At 42.7% G+C, this 19,899-nt stretch overlaps 1 protein-coding gene across 1 annotated transcript in view; it reads right to left on the bottom strand.

Moving 5' to 3' along the window:
• Positions 1-19,899, bottom strand: part of GRIN2D (glutamate ionotropic receptor NMDA type subunit 2D) — a 1,088,828-nt gene that overhangs the window by 544,361 nt on the left and 524,568 nt on the right. The window contains exon 5 of the mRNA XM_077457432.1: positions 10,715-11,307. Coding sequence (XP_077313558.1) covers positions 10,715-11,307 — 593 coding nt within the window. The remainder of the gene's footprint in view (positions 1-10,714; positions 11,308-19,899) is intronic.

The following is a 19,899-nucleotide window of genomic DNA, read 5'->3' as shown; positions in this document are numbered from 1 at the left end:
TTTTTTCCATATTTTGCTACCATTCAATATCGCCCCCTGGCTTGTTCCTCGACTATGCTTCTACCTGATCCCAACCTGCAACTACTCGTCACTTATCTTTGGCTTGTTTACTGACTATTCTTCCTTTTGATGCTTACCTGCTTATCCACTACTGGACACTAGCTTGCTCACCTACTGGTGGGGTGATCATGAGGACTGTGACTTGGTACTAACATGCAGCAAAATCCATATCCACCATCAGGAGCTCTGGTGAATATGGGCTAGTACTCCGCACCTTAGGCGAGCCTCCGTCATGCGCCAGGGTGTCTACCTGTGTACCTATCCTGCTGGTCAGTGGTAGTCCCGCTACTGCTATAGCAACTGGTCTTTGAGCCTGAGCCCTAATCTTGATACAATGGCAGCTGACATTAAAATACTAACAGCCGCGCCAAATAATGATGGCTCTAAAAGAGACATAAATAATATATCCCCAACATATGGTATCCAGCTGGGGAATGCTAATAAACTGAATGAGGATGGGAAGAGGTTAAGAAAAACTTTACTGGACCCTTGTAATAAAATTTACTAAGCCAAGTGGGTATTATTAATATGTTATGATACCACTGTTGACCGACTAGAGTACTACAAATGACACAGTAGAAGGAAAGGTTAAACTTTAAACTCCCTCCCCATTTTTTGATTCTGTCACATGACAGCAAAGCTCCAGTTTGTTTGTGTGAAGGTGGAGGGACAACAATGCTCCTGAATTCCATAGAGCAGTGACATAACCTACAAGCACCCAGTGCTTAAAGCCTAGTTGATAGGGAGAGACTACACTCCCATTAGTCACAAGAAGAGTTGTACCTGCAGCTTTGCAGTCACATAAAGGCATATAAAAAAACATTATTCGAGGCACCAGGGAAAATTGCAGAGGCAACATTTAAACTTTTAAAAGTTGCTTTATAGTTTAGCTTTTCCATCTACTTTAGGTCTTTTGTATTGCCTTGTGTAGCTTTTTCTTGTTTTATTATAGATGTTAATTTAAGCTGAGCAGTATACAGGAGTCCATAGCAGTCAGGAGATACCCTCTGGCATGACAGCTACTCCTTGCTGTCTTCAAAGATTTCAGATTACCAGTCTAGATCTTGCTGTGCTTACCTGCTGGGTGACCAGCCATGGTATAATATCCATAACTAGTCAGCAGATATCTTTTACTTAAAGAGAGGTTCTGCCTGTCCCTTTACAAATTAAGTTATTAGTTACACATACTGTAGCTGCTGACTTTTAACAGAGGGGGGTCGAGCTGCTGACATACTTTGCCGTGGCCGGTCTCCCGGAAGTAGGGAAGGGGACCTGTCAAAAACAGGTCTCTGTTCCCCCATCTCCCCTGAAAGGTGCCAAATGTGGCACCCGGAGGGAGGGGGGGGGATGAATAAGCAGAAGTTCCACTTTTGGGTGGAACTCGGCTTTAAGTAAAGAGAAATTTTCTTCTCTGTTCTTCTCTCTTCCCTTGTACATTATTAATCTTCAAACTTCTTGTCTGTCACTGTTTTACCTCATCCCTCTTAATGTCTCTTAATACCCCTGCCACTCCACACTGATTTTCCTTTTCCTGTATTTGAATCTCCTCTGCCTTTTTCTTATTTTATTCCTACGTGTTCCTCTTCTTTGATTCTTATAAGCTAGGTTTGGGAAAGAGGCCCCTGGCAAGGTAATCCCTATGAGGTCGCGTGGCCTGCTATAGATTTTCTGCATGGATTAACAGCTTCCTAAAAGTTCTACTTTAAACATTATTGACCACTTCTGGTAGTAGCAGCCCCCCTGTGCAGGATCACGTATATATACATGATTCTGCACTTCTGTCTAAAGGGGGCATGCACACTCCATCGTTGGGCAGCTTCTATTGTGATTAATCACAGCAGAAGCCAAACTGTGGGTGTGTGGCACTGGATGTCCACTGGCCCCCGCCAATCATTGGTAAGACACACAAAAGGGAGATCTGCCTATGTAAACCAGGCAAATCTCCATTCTGACAGAGGAGAAGGGATTCATTTTTTATGTCCCTGCAAAGCAGGGAATAACATTAATTTCTTCCCCTAGTAAAAGCAGCACATACAGCACACAAAAACACTGGCTAGGCACACAGTTAACCCTTTGATCGCCCTAGATGTTTAACCCTTTCCAAGCCAGTATCATTAGTACAATGCATATTTTTAGCACTGTCAATGTATTAATGTCACTGGTTCCCACAAAGTGTCAAAAGTGTCAGTTAGTGTCCGATTGCCTGCCACAATATTGCAGCCCCACTATAAGTTGCTGATCGCCACCATTGCTAGTATTAAAAAAGGAACAAAAATGCCATAAAATATATATCATAGTTTGTGGACACTATGACGTTCGCGTAAGCCAATCAATTTACACTTATTGGGATTTTTTACCAAAAATATGTAGCAGAATAAATATTAGCCTACATTTATAAAGATTACATTTTTTACATTTTTTTACTGGATATGTTTTATAGCAGAAAGTAAAAAATATAGTTTTTTTTTCAAAATCATCAGTCTTTTTTTGTTTATAGCGCAAAAAATAAAAAATGCAGTGGTGATCAAATACCACCAAAAGTAAGCTCTATTTGTGGGAAACAAAGGACATACATTTTATTTGGGTATTACTGATTTTTATAATACGGTTCTCATTAACTTCAATAGGGTTTTGATTTGGCATGCAAACTACAGTATTGTTTGCCTAACCCAACTCAAACTGAACCCAGGTATATTCAGCGCATTCCTAGCCCTAGGCAGCTCTGATGGAGGGAAAGGAGCTGAAGGTTTCATTTTACAGTCATATGAAGCATGCTAATACATTTTACTTATTGATGGTGAGGCCAAGAGAATGAAGTTGCTTGGTTTTCAAGTAAAAGATTATCTATCATGTAAGGTGGCAAGGAAGCAAAATTAAATATACCGGTACTTATATCTCTACTGAAATGCTGAAATGAAAAAAGTAAGGGAAAAAGTATCTACTACTTTATCACCACTGAGACATACTACTTCTCTGTCTGCCCAATCTTTAATACTATTTTCCATAAGCATTCAAAACTCCAAATCAGATTATCTTCATGTACGAAGCTTGGTGCAGGTATCAAGTGCATGTCCTTTCAAAGTTTACATAACCATATTTTTTTAATACATAAGTGTAAATGAAGGTCATAAACACATTAATACTCTCAAAGTAGTGGCTGCTAGAAATCTCCCATACATTTGATGGGTCAGAAAATTAGTCAAGGTCAAGGGATCTGTAGGAGGATACAATCAAAGCATGCCAATTTAGAAACAAAACAATAGGACAGATAATGTACACAGAGGCTTCACGTATCCACATCTAAATCATAATGTTCACTAATTAATGTAACCTGATAAATTAAATCTTGCCCTCAGAAGGGATGCTAATATGCAAATATAAGGATAAATCTGGCCATACACTCATGCTAAAAGATTCCTCCATCCACACTTTTTGTGGAATAAGTGAATGAGGGACTTGTATAGCGCTACCTATGTGAACTGAATTGCCTCAGGGCGCTTTTTTTGCTGCTGGTGTCCATCTGCAACATGGCACGGTTCTAGACCCCATGGGGTCCTGACACGCTTACAAACACATACACATACTTGGCCAATTTTTCCAACAGGGTCTAATTAACCTACCAGTATATTTTTGGATTGTGGAACCGGAGTACCCAGAGGAAACCCACGCAGGCACAGGGAGAACATGCAAACTCCAGGCAGATAGTGTCGTGGTCGGGATTAGAACCAGTGACCCCATTGCTGCTAGGTGAAAGTGTTAATCACTACACCACTCTGCTGCCCCTGTGGTGGAAAAAGCTCCCGCTGTGCCTATTGTATTTTGACAGCCAACTCTACCAGCTATCAAAATACCTGAACCGCAGCTTTATCTAACTCAGTGTTTTTTCAATTCCAGTCCTCATGGCCCACTAACAGGTCATGTTTTCAGGCTTTCCATTATTTTGCACAGGTGATTTGATCAGTTTCACTGCCTTAGTAATTACCCCAGCTGTTTCATCTGAGGGAAATCCTGAAAAAATGACCTGTTAGTGGGCCATGAGGACTGGAATTGACAAACACTGATCTAACTGGATGCAGCAGATGTTCGGCCAACAAATTCCAACAGTGGTTACAATAGTGGTTGTACTTTAAAGATTCCCGCTGTGCGTCTCGCTTAGTAGGACAGACCAGTGATAATGGCTTTCCAATGGTATTATCTCAGGTCAAGTCTATGAACAAATCTCTGCAATCAGAATGTCAGTGAACAAACTGTACTTTCTAAAGCCTCGTACACATGATCAGATTTCCAGCATAGAATTGTGTGATGACAGACTGTTTGCCTAAAATACGACCTTTAGCTCTCTCCATCAGACAATTGTTGGCCAACTTTCCGCCAACAAATGTTGGATGGCAGGCTAGTAAATTTTCGGCGAACAACGGTCTGTTGTCAGATTTTTCTATCATGTGTGCACAAGTACGTCAAAAAAGTGCAAAGTACAAACACGCATGCTCGGAATCAATGCTCACCAAACACGACTTTAGCAGAAAGTGAGAAGGTACCCAAAGGGTGGTGCTCAAGAGCTGAAATTCCTCGTAGTACGTCACTATGTTCGTGTTTGTTGGCCAAGTATTGTGTTCCGTTTGTATGCAAGACAAGTTCACAGCACACGCCTTTTGAACAAAAGTCTGTCTCTTTGTCTGCGGAAAATCTGATCGTTTGTACAAGGCTTAAGTGCGTGCACTTTAATTGATTTTCTGTAGCAGTTCTGCATTCACATAACTACTAAAGAAGATACATGTATAATAAACTGGACCTACATTCCTAAAACAACAAAAAAACATACATTTGCATGTAGACAAGGCCATCTGGTATAGCATAATTTAAAGATCTTTTGCTAAAAAAAATGAAATACTTAGAGGCTAGCATTTTTTTTTTTAAATCTGCACATTGATTGTGCTGTGTGCACAGTGCAGTGTACAGGCTTGGCATCTTACAGATGCTTGATATGGAGCCAGGCACCAAGCTAATGTAACTCCAGTGTAAATATGCATGAGTTACATAATTGGTGCCTGCTCAATGATCAGACAAAGAATTCTGCAGACCAGGGGCATATCTACCACAAGGCAAAAAAAGCGTTTTCCTTAAGCAGCATTTTTCAGGGGATGGTGCCCCCCTCAGCCCCCTCGCCATCCATGCAAGTAATCTGAATGAAATATGGAGTGGTGTTGCAGAATATCAGGAAAGAAAGCTGTGTGGAGCACACACACTCCACCTGTGGCATCACTACAGGGGGGAAATTTCCCCCCAGGCCATTCCTCGTTACCCCTGTGTGCCTCCCCACTATATTAGGCTGCTGAGCAGGGGTGGAACTACCAGCCTGTGTCACAGCAAGCGAGCCCTGGTCTTCCGCCACCTGGGTTGGCCTTACAAGTGCCCCATAGGCCATCATAGGCAGTATGGGGGCCCCTCCTGCAAACTGGGTGCTTAAGGCTTGAGTCCACCCGCACACACGGAGCACCGAGCACTGAGCCTGACACCATCATGTCCCACATGGCAGAGGCAGTATGACTGCGGGACAGCAGGTGAGGAGCAGGAGAAGAACCTGAGAGTGGGAGAAGAGGCCAGAGAGAGCGGAGAAGTCAGAAGAGACCCCTGGAGCTGCCTAATAAATTACTTTAAAAACCGGTCTAGTGTGTTTTCTTTATTGACTCTTTTTCCCCCAGGTGAATGGGTAGGGGTACAATGTACCCCATACTCATTCACATAGGGCAGGGACCAGGATCAGGGGGCCCCCTTATTAAAGGGGGCTCCCGGATTCCTATAAGCCCCCCGCACGCAGACCTCGACAACCAACGGCCAGGGTTGTCGGGAAGAGGCCCTTGTCCTCATCAACATGGGGACAATGTGCTTTGGGATGGGAGGCCGCAGGGTGCCCCCATGACCCAAAGCATCCACCCCGTGCTCAGATAAGGGTCTGGTATGGATTTTGGCCAGCATAGGGGATTCCCCTTAAAATTCATACCAGACCCAAGGGCCTGGTATGCACCTGGAGGGGGAACCCATGCCATTTTTTTCTTTAAAATTTGGCATGTAGTTCTCCTCCTCAAGATTCATACCTAACATAGTGCCTGGTATTGGCAAGATCCAAGTCAGATCCCTGTTCATTGAAAGTCAGATATATGTCGGCTTCAAGTCGCAGGCCAAAGTCGGATCCAAAGTAGGACCCAACAACTTTGGACGCTCGTCGCACCAGTGTGAACCCGGCCTGAAAGTCAGCACTTGCAGCTGGGAGTGTACAGTGGGAGCCATTGGCTCCTGTTGTTGTCAATCACAGCCAGTGAGGAAAGAGAGGGAATGGGGCCAAGCCACACTCTGTGTGTCAATGGACACACAGACCCAGCTCCGTAGCAAGCACGCACAAGCATCCCTATAGCATGCCACTTGCTAAGGGGGCACTAAGTGTGGGGGAGGGTCCAGGAGCGGGGGGCACCCAAAAAGAGGAGGATCATGGCTGCTCTGTGCAAAACAATTGCACATAGCAGGTAAACATGACATGTTTGTTATTTTAAAAAAAAATTAGGTACATGTAGTGCCTTGTTTCATGTAGTTAGGTAGCTTCCCAAGTCTAGGTATGAATTTCAGACCTGCCTCCCTAGCAACATATTGGAAGAAGACATCATAACATAATATTGTCTCAGCTCAGAGCACTTTCCTGAGATAAGACAGATGCAGATAATGAAGGAGGTGTGTCAGTCTCCTGTCTCTCTGCATTCCTCTTGCCGTAGCTTGTCTTAGTTTTTTTTGTAAATGTCTGGTCCCCCTTTGTGTGTTCCAATCACACCTCAGTCAGATGCAGCTCGTAGCAGGGGTCTGGTGTGTCCCTTTTCTCCATTTCAGGGACGAATCAGGTCAAAATTTTTGCCTCAATTCACCCCTGAAATGGAGCGAAAGACACACAGTGTTCTTGTGCAAGCCGCTCCACAGCTGCAACAGAGATATGTGAACTGGCTCCATAGAGAGCCGGTCACAATCTCCTGTCATGTGAATTGGATGCGGGGAGGCCTGTATCAAATTCGCATAGGTGTGAACTCGGCCTCAGAGTATACATAGAGTTCCCTTTCTTAGTACAAGAAAGCAAAAGAACAGGTTCTTAGTGTAGTGGTCATAACCCTTGATAGGACGGCCTTGACTTTTGGGCTTACCGGTTACCTCCTCTTGGCTTGTTCTTTCATGTCTAGGGGTTCCCAGGGTTAGTACCCAACAACTTTGGACACTGACACCATAAAAGTCCTTTAGAAAGGTTTTTATTTGCAGGGGTAACACCCAACAAACACAATCTCGTATGGGAACAGAGGGCAAGGGTGAAGAAACTCAGGCACCTTGAACTGCTAATCATCAGAAAGTCTCTAATACAAGCCAGAGAGTAGCCACTCGCAGCTGGGCACCTCAAAGCTGAACAAATCTCTAGCCAGAGATTATGGCAGTCAGCACTTTGATCCAGAACTTGTGAAATCTCTGACCTTGAGTAACTCGTAACAGAAAGTGAACAGGAACCTTTTCCTCAGTACCTGGAATGTTCCCTGTCTCCTTGGCAGTACTGGAAAAGCGTGCAACCCAGCAACCAGGCACTTCTTGGGATGCCAGCTTGCTGGCCCTCCTCCGAAGAGTCCTCCCTCGGTCACTTACATGAGCTGCGGTGTCCCTCCAAGCTGAGAGCACACCTGGACGCCTTGAATCCTCCCTCAGTTACTGCACCTCGGACCAGCCGGTTCCAAGACTCGAGCACAGATGGATCCTTACCCCAGACCAGGCGGGTCTATGGGGTTAGTCAAATGAAGCATGTTGCGGAGCGACACACGCTCCCGTGACTGGGACCCCTCGTGGGGCTACCCCGGTCCAGAATCAGGAACAGGCAGCTATGGCCTCACGAATGAACTCTAAACACGTGACTTCAACATCTTAAGTACCGTTCCCCAGACTCCTCAGCGGGACCAGATGCACCCACTGAATGGTTCCGGAGAACGCTGATACCCAAAGCGTCCAACCAGGCCTGGTTCTGGGCCTGTCATGTGTACAGTAGTATTAGTAGTACTGGGTGAACAAGGAACAATGCAAATCTATTGCTTTATCCTGCATGGCCAAAGCACAGCTTTGTTTAAAAAGAGTTTAGTAGCCCTGTTTGGTTTTAGTTTTAGCTCTAGTTGAATTTACTTTTAATAACCTAGTACCCAGTAACAAAGATAGAATAAAATAAAGACAATATTCATTTATTTAAAAGCAAGTTGTGCCATCTGAGGAACTTTTCATTTTAGATGACTTACTCAGAACTCAGATATTCATTGTTAACTGTCTGTGGCAGTTTTGACATTTCATGTTAGTCTTTTCTTTTTGACTCTGGGTTTTATTAAAATTATCTGTTCTCTATAGGCAAACACAATTCTCTGGGCTACTGGAGGGCAAAAGTCTTTGGAAATAAAAATATGCTTTCTATTCCAAAAGCAACAGCTGTCCATTATCTCGCTGCAGGTCTATGATTTAAGATTGCTATTTGTTACATGTCCTTGGCAAGCAGTTTTGTGATATTTTGGACAACAGAATTAATTACTGTTTGTCCTTTTATCAAAGTACCGTCAATATATTTTTTTAATTTATCATTTGACTTCTGTCCAAACAATCCCCCATTTTATATTTGTTTCCTGTCTCTTCGGTCTTTGTGGCTGCAGACCAAATGTATTGGCTGACCGAAGTTTTTATGAATAAAAAAAAGGTTATGGCATGTTACCACTTGTAATCATATAACAGTTAAAAATAAAGTGTCATCATTTATATATTAACTATTATTATATTCAGAATATAAACTTCCCAAATGTCCTTGTCAGGTGCCACTCTAAAGTTTTAATTGAGCTAGATAATACTTGATGCATTTAAAATTTGTAAAAGTTTAAAATATCTTCAGTCAGGACAGGACTGAAGAATTGTAGGTACAATTTATAGCAGAGAGGTGCCATTATCAATATATACAATGACATGAACGGGTCCTTTTCTCTGGATCTTACTCTAATAAACCACCAACTGTTAAATATATGTAAAGCAGTAATACTAAATGTATATACAAAATATTGCAGAAGGTCAGTTGAATGCTTTTTTTTTCATGCACAATATCTATGAAGCCAAATAATGTGTCATTAAAATAATATTTGTAAATCCTTCTCTCTTTGTAAAATGTGTACTAATAGACTTTTACATTTATTTACTTTTACATTTATTTACTTTTATCTTTTTACATAACTAGATCACAAACAAAATGCCGTTTGCTTAACCGGTTCCCGACCAGCTCAAGGCAGATATACTGCGTCAGAATAGCTCTGCCGGGCGAAATCCCATATGGGTACATCCTTCCCCTTTTCGGCCACCAGAGGGCATGCGTGCTCTCGCTGCACCGCGGGGTACTCGATGCATGTGGCCGGCGGCCGTGATAGCAGCCAGCCACACGCGATCGGGTCCCCCTAACAGGGATTTATGTGTGTAAACACATAAATCCCTGTGCTGTCAGAGGATTTCTCTTCTCCTACTCCTATCCCTATACAGTTATAACACACTGAGGGAACACACATTTAACCCCTTGATCGCCCTCTAGTCTTAACGCCCTCCCTGCAGTCACATTTACACAGTAATCAGTGCATTTTTAAAGCACTGATCGCTGTATAATTGTCAGTGGTCCCAAAAATGTGTCAAAAGTGTCCAATCTGTCAGTCGCAATGTCGCAATACCGCTAAAAATTGCAGATCACCATTACTAGTAAAAAAAAAATGAAAAAATAAAAATGACATAAAAATGCCATAAATCATTTCCATAGTTTGTAGATGCTATAACTTTTTCACAAACCAATCAATATGCACTTATTGTGATTTTTTTACAAAAAATATGTAGAAGAATATATATCGGCCTAAACTGATGAAGAAATTTGTTTTTGGAAAAAAAATTTGGGGGATATTTATTGTAGCAAAAAGTTAAAAATATAGTTTTTTTTTTAAAAATTGATGCTCTGTTTTTGTTTATAGCGCATAAAATAAAAACTGCAGAGGTGATCAAATACCACCAAAAGAAAGCTCTATTTGTTGGAAAAAAAGGACACAAATTTTGTTTGGGTAAGGCATTGCATGATCGTGCAATTTTCAGTTAAAGCAACGCAGTACCAAATTGTAAAAAGTGTTCTGGTCAGGAAAGGGGTAAAATCTCCCAGGGCTGAAGTAAATATTAAAATCAGTAAATATTAAACAAAGTATTAAGAGATAAAAATACATGTTTTGAGTTTAAATATATATTCAATACACCAACACACTTGCATTAAATCATTTTTTCTAAAGTGTAAACTTATGGCTTACAATTGCAAAAATATTAAATATCACTCATATTGTAAGTAATTCCCATTATACTGTGAATGTTTAAATGTCAGTTCCACCCAGTACTAAAATTGCAGTAATTATTTTAATTTTTTATTTTTTTTATTTAGAAGCATCACCAGCAATCACAAATTTCTTCTATCTAGACAACTAAAATGACCGTTGTGATTTAAAAAGCTAGAAATATAAAAAAAATATTATTCTGTTCAAAAGCTAAATGATAGCTATATACTGTATCATAATTAAAAGATAAATACCTTAATGTACATTACCTGTGTAGGTTTTCATTCCCATGTGTACGGTTTGGTGCTCTACAATCATTGTTAAATTCTGGTATGAATCCAAAGTCTTTGTATAGCGCCTCTGCCCCTTTTGCAATGATTGCAACTCCATTTTGGACTCTACGGCCTATGTTATCTTTCCATCCAGAAGACAAAACTGTGAACAGACCCACAGGCAAATGCTCAGGCATGTAATCTGTACCACCCAAGTTGGTTCCCACCATAAACCATATGTAACCAGGTCCAGTCAACCCAGCTTCTCGAGCAGCCTTGAAAACCCCATCTGCTTCATCCTTAGAACAGTACAGAAGACGCACTTGCACCGTTATCTCTCTCAGTTGCCTTTTGAGTTTGGCACCATTAGGATCATCTGTCAGATTGAGGGTCAGAATACCTCGATTTTCCCAGCCAATAAAACTGCTGTCAGTAAGTAGCTCAATGTAATCCACAAAGTCTTCATAGCCAGGAAATAAAGTAGTAATAACCGCAAATGCTGTCCAATCATATTCTTCCAACACCTCAAAGATGACTTGAAGTTGCTGCTCTGTAGAGGCTCCCAGCTGCAGAAAGGTTGAACCTTTTTCCTGTGATAAAAAATAAATAAATAACACAATAGGTAAAAATGAATGCCAAGAAATGAATAATACAGTTGTCCTTGAAAAGTTACATGAGATAGGAACAATATATAGGATAGAAACAATACATACACTTTATTTGAAGTTAAAAGTCAAATGGTTGCTATGTATATGCATGCTGGAAACAAATTTGTATTATCAATGTCTGAAGAAAAAAAAGTCAAACTCTTTTTTTTAATTAGTAAATGGCTTTGTTCTGTCAGCAAAGGTTATACGTTGATGCAACTAAGTGTAACTACTGTGACTATACACTGTAAGAGTAATTCATCTTGTGACCTAATTTTACCTTTCTGTGCATAATCAATTGCCCTGTGTGTACAATACAACCCTAGCAACTCTCACTCACTCTTCTGTATCTATGGAGGGTCAATGTCATCATCCTAAGCAGCCTGCTTCTAATTTGGACCACAGAACATTATCTCCTCTCCTCATCTTGATATCATAGTTGAGGGGGGGGGGGGGTGTTCTTCAATTCCCAGAAGTAGCCTGGGCAAAACGGAAAAAAAAAATCCATAGGGGTTAAGTGCAACATAGGCACTGGGGGTCATTTACTATAGAGCCGCAATGCTAATTAGCGCTTATCATGCTAATTAGTGCTCAAATGGTATTCACTACAGCTTTGGTGAAAAAATACTCCCAAAATCTAATTTATTAAAGCTCCCTGAAAACAAATAGCACCCTCTCTGCTAAAACCTGGAGTAGTGCACATGGAAATAATGTTTAGAGCATGAAAGAATTGCCTAAATGGTAGTGAAATAGGTGGTATATTGTTTAAAGATAATCTGCTTTTAACCACTTCCCGACCGCCGCACGACGATGTACGTTGACAGAATGGCACGGGCAGGCATAAGGGCGTACATGTACGTCCCTGCCTTCCCGCGGGTCGGGGGCCCGATCGGGCCCCCGGCCGGTGCCTGCGGCGGTCGGTATTCGTTCGGGAGCGATCCCGGACGAGGGGGCGGCCATTCATTCATGGCCACCCCCTCGCGATCGCTCCCGACGAATAGAAATCGTTCGTGACATCACTTCCTCTCCTGTAATGTAAACACAGGAGAGGAAGTGATGTATTCTCTCCTCCGTGTCGGTATTTTTCGTTCCGACACTGAGGAGAGAGGATCGGTGAGTTGCACCAACACGTCACTACACAGTAGAACATGCCAGGCACACTCACACCCCCCCGATTACCCCCCCAATTACCCCTGCCCCCCAGTCACAGTGACACCAATGTCATTTTTTTTTTTTTTGCATTGGTGTCATTTGTGACTGTAATAACTGTTAGGGCAGTTAGGGTTAGCCCCCTTTAGTTCTAATGTACCCCCCTAACCCCCCCAATAAAGGTTTAACCCCGTGATCCCCCCCCGTCGCCAGTGTCACTAAGGCTGGGTTCACATTGCAGCGGTTTATGAGAACGGATGTGATTCGCACCGCACTGCAGTGCAAATCACATCCGATCTCTGTGCGATTCGAGTTCAGCCATACAGATAGTATGGCTGAATTCGCATCGCACCCGCCGCACCCGCCGCACCCGCCGCAAATTTGCACGGGACCCTTTTTTTGGCCCGCAGCAGAATCGGATCGCATGGGTGTTCACACCATGTGATCCGAGTTTGCAGATCGCACTGCGATATGCGAACTGATCTGGGGGTGTCATTAACATTTCACTGACACTCCCAGCAGTTCGCATAGGGCAGTGTGAACTGCCGCCGGGAGGCATGCGATGCGGGAACCCGCCGCGGATTCGTGGCGTTCCCGCATCGCTCCAGTGTGAACCCAGCCTAATAAGCGATCATTTTTCTGATCGCTGTATTAGTGTCACAGGTGACGCTAGTTAGGCAGGTAGGTATTTAGGTTCGCCGCAGCTTTTTATAGCGCCAGGGACCCCCATATACTACCGCATAAAGCCCCCTGATTGCCCCCTAGTTAACCCTTTCACCAGTGATCACCATATAACTGTTACAGGTGACGCTGGTTGGTTAGTTATTTTTTTATAGTTTCAGGGCACCCGCCATTTATTACCTAATAAAGGTTTAACCCCCTGATCACCCGGCGGGTGTCATTTGTGACTGTAATAACTGTTAGGGCAGTTAGGGTTAGCCCCCTTTAGTTCTAAGGTACCCCCCTAACCCCCCCAATAAAGGTTTAACCCTGTGATCACCCCCCGTCGCCAGCGTCACTAAGGCTGGGTTCACATTGCAGCGGTTTATGAGAACGGATGTGATTCGCACCGCACTGCAGTGCAAATCACATCCGATCTCTGTGCGATTCGAGTTCAGCCATACAGATAGTATGGCTGAATTCGCGTCGCACCCGCCGCACCCGCCGCAAACTCGCACGGGACCCTTTTTTTGGTCCGCAGCAGAATCGGATCGCATGGGTGTTCACATCATGCGATCCAAGTTTGCAGATCGCACTGCGATATGCGAACTGATCTGGGGGTGTCATTAACATTTCACTGACACTCCCAGCAGTTCGCATAGGGCAGTGTGAACTGCCGCCGGGAGGCATGCGATGCGGGAACCCGCCGCGGATTCGCGGCGTTCCCGCATTGCTCCAGTGTGAACCCAGCCTAATAAGCGATCGTTTTTCTGATCGCTGTATTAGTGTCACAGGTGACGCTAGTTAGGCAGGTAGGTATTTAGGTTCGCCGCAGCTTTTTATAGCGCCAGGGATCCCCATATACTACCGCATAAAGCCCCCTGATTGCCCCCTAGTTAACCCTTTCACCAGTGATCACCATATAACTGTTACAGGTGACGCTGGTTGGTTAGTTATTTTTTTATAGTTTCAGGGCACCCGCCATTTATTACCTAGTCTCACTAGTGTACCCCTAAATTTAGGGGTGTCTACTTTCCAAAATGGGGTCATTTGGGGGGGGGGGGTTTGTGCCATCTTGGCATTTTATGGCCTTCAAAACTGTAACGCCCTTAGAAAGCCTGAAGGCGGTGCTTGGTTTTCGGGGCCCCGTACGCGGCTAGGCTCCCAAAAAGTCCCACATATGTGGTATCCCCGTACTCAGGAGAAGCAGCAGAATTTATTTTGGGGTGTCATTTCACATATGCCCATGGCATGCGTGAGCAATATATCATTTAGTGACAACTTTGTGAAAAAAAAAAAAAGTTTGTAATTTTCCCGCAACTTGTGGCAAAATATAAAATATTCCATGGACTCAACATGCCTCTCAGCAAATAGCTTGGGGTGTCTACTTTCTAAAATGGGGTCATTTGTGGGGGTTTTGTGCCATCTTGGCATTTTATGGCCTTCAAAACTGTAATAGGTAGTGAGAAGTGAACTCAAAAATTTACGCCCTTAGAAAGCCTGAAGGCGGTGCTTGGTTTTCGGGGCCCCGTACGCGGCTAGGCTCCCAAAAAGTCCCACATATGTGGTATCCCCGTACTCAGGAGAAGCAGCAGAATTTATTTTGGGGTGTAATTTCACATATGCCCATGGCATGCGTGAGCAATATATCATTTAGTGACAACTTTGTGAAAAAAAAAAAAAAGTTTGTAATTTTCCCGCAACTTGTGGCAAAATATAAAATATTCCATGGACTCAACATGCCTTTCAGCAAATAGCTTGGGGTGTCTACTTTCTAAAATGGGGTCATTTGTGGGGGTTTTGTTCCATCTTGGCATTTTATGGCCTTCAAAACTGTAATAGGTAGTGAGAAGTGAACTCAAAAATTTACGGCCTTAGAAAGCCTGAAGGCGGTGCTTGGTTTTCGGGGCCCCGTACGCGGGTAGGCTCCCAAAAAGTCCCACATATGTGGTATCCCCGTACTCAGGAGAAGCAGCAGAATTTATTTTGGGGTGTAATTTCACATATACCCATAGCATGTGTGAGCAATATATCATTTAGTTACAACTTTGTGTAAAAAAAAAAAAAAAAATTTTTTTTGTCATTATTCAATCGCTTGAGGCAAAAAAATAAAATATTCAATGGGCTCAACATGCAAAATGGGGTCATTTGGGGGGGTTTTGTACTGCCCTGCCATTTTAGCACCTCAAGAAATGAGATAGGCAGTCGTAAACTAAAAGCTGCGTAAATTCCAGAAAACGTACCTTAGTTTGTAGATGTGACAACTTTTGCGCAAACCAATAAATATACAATTATTGACTTTTTTTTACCAAAGACATGTGGCTGAATACATTTTGGCCTAAATGTATGACTAAAATTGAGTTTATTGGATTTTTCTAATAACAAAAAGTAGAAAATATCATTTTTTTTCAAAATTTGCGGTCTTTTTACGTTTATATCGCAAAAAATAAAAATCGCAGAGGCAATCAAATACCATCAAAAGAAAGCTCTATTTGTGGGAAGAAAAGGACGCAAATTTTGTTTGGGTACAACATTGCATGACCGCGCAATTACCAGTTAAAGTAGCGCAGTGCCAAATTGTAAAAAGACCTCTGGTCATTGACCAGCAAAATGGTCCGGTCTGAAAGTGGTTAAACTGTGTGAAATAATTATATCTATACTGAAGTATCTTTAAAAGTCTAAAAGGGACAACATTCCAGTCTTTGTGTAACTAGATCCCAGCACAACTGAGCATGCTCAGACCTGCAAACTACTCTCATTTTAACTCACATGACTTTTTTACAGGGCGCTATAGTAAATACCAAAATTAGCGCTGAGCTAAAATATGTTTTTGAGAGTGCAAATCGGCACTGTATAGTCAAATGTTGAGATGAAATGTATCTTTCTCTGAAATACATTTTCCTTGCAACAATGTTGCTTCTACTTCATCTATTTTGTTTTTAAGAGTGCTAGAATGTGGAATGTTTTGATGTTTTGGTAAAATATATTTTTCACTGTCACTTTCACTTGTTACTCTCCATCTCACAAAAATCTTTATCCAAACTCTCACAAGTGTCTTTACAAACCACAAACAATACCATTGCTGATGCAAATTTTAAATGGGTCACAATGTTGTGTGTTTTTTATTATTTACAAATAATCATAATTTGAGCCCAAAAATGTGATATGTGTACCAATATCAGAAATCAAAATGTAATTCTCAAAAATCAGAGGGTAACATCACTATTCTACACTTATCCACCAAGAACCACCAAATATCACAGAATAAATTAAGAATAACTCTTGAGTAATGTAATTCCACCACCTATATGTCCAAAGAAATGCAGTATCTGTGTATTTATGTGTAGGAGGTCTCCACATGTGGCAGCTCTGTGGCATAGCGGTTAGAACTTCTGAGGGTTTTGGCTCATATCCCAAACATGCTGCTTCATATAGAGAAGTTGTCTCGTCTCCCTATGTTGTTAAACATAACCCCTGATTCAGGTTCTAAATCTATGTCTAAATGTAGTATTTATGTGTAGGAGGGTTCCACCATCATTGTTAATCTTGCTAGATACACTATCTAGACAAAAGTATTAGGGCACCTGCCTTTACACACACATGAATTTTAATGGAAGCCCAGTCTTAGTCGGTAGGGTTAAAATTTGATTTGGCCCACCCTTTTGCCGCTATAACAGCTGCTGGGAAGGCCGTCCACAAGGTTTAGTGTGTCTGTGGGAATGTCTGACCATTCTTACAGAAGCGCATTTGTGAGGCCAGGCACTGATGTTGGATGAGAAGGCCTGGCTCGCAGTCACGGCTCTAATTCAGCCAAAAGGTATTCTATTGGGTTGAGGTCAGGACTCTGTGCAGGCCAGTCAAGTTTCTTCACCCCAAACTCCCTCATCCATGTCTTTATGGACCTTTCTTTGTGCACTGGTGCACAGTCATGTTGGAACAGGAAGTAGCCATCCCCAAACTGTTCCCAAAAAGTTGGGAGCATGAAATTGCTAAAAATGTCTTGATGTGCTGATGACTTAAGAGTTGCCTTTACTGGAACTAAGGAGCCAAGCCCAACCCCTAAGAAATAACCCCACATCACAGGGAGATAGGTGTATAATTAGCACAAAGTTGAGGATCCTTCACTGCTTTCAGGAGGACTGTCACATACGCCAGTAATGTTTCTTCAGCCAAGGGTTACAGGCTGTAATTGAGTTAAAGTAATTACAAAGGGAGATGAGAACATTGGTCAGAATTTTTTATAGTAGGTGTTTGTGAAGCCATCAGGCCCTGGACTTTTGCCCTTTGGCAGTGTTGCCACCACAGGGTTCAACTCTCGTGGTCAGATATTGTAATTGATTCAATATTAGAGGAACTCACATGATTCAAATAAAACTGATACACTATTAGTAGATCGATCCATGAACATGAATCATGGATTTTAGAAAAATAACTATAATCCCTTTCCCTGTTATGCAGCACCCGCCAGCTGTCTACTAAATTAAGTGAGCATAAGGCCGCGTACACACGGGCGGATTGTCTGGCCAACTTAGTCCGCTGAACCGTGTTTCAGCGGACAATCCGCTCGTGTGTGGGCTTCAGCTGACTTTTTCAGCGGACTGTCTGACGAACAAAGTCTTACGGAATTTCCGTAATTTTGTCCGTTCAAACTTGGTTTTGTCCGTCCAAACTTTCAGTTTCAGTGGACAGTCCGCTCGTGTGTAGGCAAGTTGGACGGACTAAGTATGGCGCATGCTCAGAAAGGATTTACACGGCCGAAGGTTGCATTGCAGTGTATAGGACGTCGTTTTTCTAGTCCCGTCGTACGCGCTGTACACGTCATCGTGCACGCTTTCAGCGGACTGTCTGCTCATCGTGTGTGGTCAAGTCCGTTCATTCAAAATTTGGACGGACTGTCTGTCGGATTGTCTGACGAACTTCATGGCCAGACAATCCGCCCGTGTGTACGCGGCCTTAGCCTTGTTTAATGTGTTTTAGAGCTCTAAAAGACAAAAAAGTTTTGCTCACTGAGGTGTCCAGACCAGGATCTAAAGTAATATTAAAATCGCCTCCCAATATCAAAAAACTTCCCTGAATTTACCTAGTATTCCCAAGGTTTTAGATATAAAATATACAGTGCGATTATTTGGCACATAGACAGTGACAAAGCTGTAACACTGGCCCTGTATTTTACCCTTCACAAAAAGAAATTGGCCTTCAGGATCTTCTCTTATTTCAATGGGCATTGGGGACATGAATTATGAAACGCAATTGGAACACCCCTAGCCCTTGGAATGGGGATGGCGCATGAAACCACTGATTGAATGGGAAAAGGGGCATGCGTGGAGTTGACCCTGCTGTGAAGTGTGTCTCCTTAGTTATGCTTCTGTTATACAGTACAGAATGACCAGAAGAGGAGAGACAAACCACTTTCCCTGTATACTAACAGAAGTAGATAAGACAGGTAGCCTGTCTGACTTAGTTACACACATGGGGTTTCCAAGTATGCAGACAGTGATAGGCTTTCTAATCAGAAAGCCTTGCATATTTTTTAGGGGAGAATCCTAAATGCACCGTGTGATAAATGTTTATTTTCAATATATATATATAATATATAAATATATATATATAATAAATTTTCATATGACAACACTGAAGAAATGACACGTTGCTACAATGTAAAGTAGTGAGTGTACAGCTTGTATAACAGTGTAAATTTGCTGTCCCCTTAAAATAACGCAACACACAACCATTAATGTAAACCGCTGGCAAAAAGAGTGAGTACACCCTTAAGTGAAAATATCAAAATTGGGCCCACAATTTTGTGCAGCTGCCATTTTCCAGCACTGCCTTAACCCTCTTGGGCATGGCGTTCACAAGAGCTTCATGGGTTGCCGCTGGAGTCCTCTTCCTCCTCTCCAAGAAGACATAGTTACATAGTTAGTAAGGTTGAATAAAGATACCAGTCCATCTAGCTCAACCTGAGTGAGTGTCTACAATTGTCCCTATCACTGTACATTGCACTCTCACATCAGTCTCTACCCTCAAGGAGCCCACAATCCAAGGTCCCCATTCATATACTAGGGCCAATTTTGGACAGAAGCTAATTAACTTACCTGCATGTCTTTGGTGTGTGGGAGGAAACTGGAGTACCTGGATGAAACCCATGCAGGCACAGGGAGAACATGCAAACTCCAGGCAGGTAGCGTCGTTGTTGGGATTTGAACCAGCAACCCTTTTTACTGCTAGGTGATAGTGCTAACCACTACACCACTGTGTCGCTCATTGTGCTACATCATGGAGCTGGTGGATGTTAGAGACCTTGCGCTCCTCCACCTTCCATTTGAGGATGCCCCACAGATGCTCAATAGGGTTTAGGTCTGGTAACATGCTTGGCCAGTCCTTTACCCACAGCTTCTTTAGCAAGGCAGTGGTAGTCTTGGAGGTGTGTTTGGGGATTTTATCATGTTGGAATAGTGCCCTGTGGCCCATTCTCCAAAGAGAAAGGATCATGCTCTGCTTCAGTATGTCCCAGTACATGTTGGCATTCATGGTTCCCTCAATGATTTGTAGCTCCCCAGGTCCGGCAGCACTCATGCAGCCCCAGACCATGACACTCCCACCACAATGCTTGACTGTAGGCAAGTCACACTTGTCTTTGTACTCCTCCTCTGGTTGCCGCCACACACGTTTGACACCATCTAAACCAAATAAGTTTATCTTGGTCTCATCAGACGATAGAACATG

This window comes from Lithobates pipiens, unplaced genomic scaffold (genome assembly GCF_037356315.1).
Source record: "Lithobates pipiens isolate NorthernLeopardFrog02 unplaced genomic scaffold, aLitPip1_a1.2 Scaffold_27, whole genome shotgun sequence".
NCBI lineage: Eukaryota > Metazoa > Chordata > Amphibia > Anura > Ranidae > Lithobates > Lithobates pipiens.
This window is presented reverse-complemented; position numbering and strand designations above follow the sequence as displayed.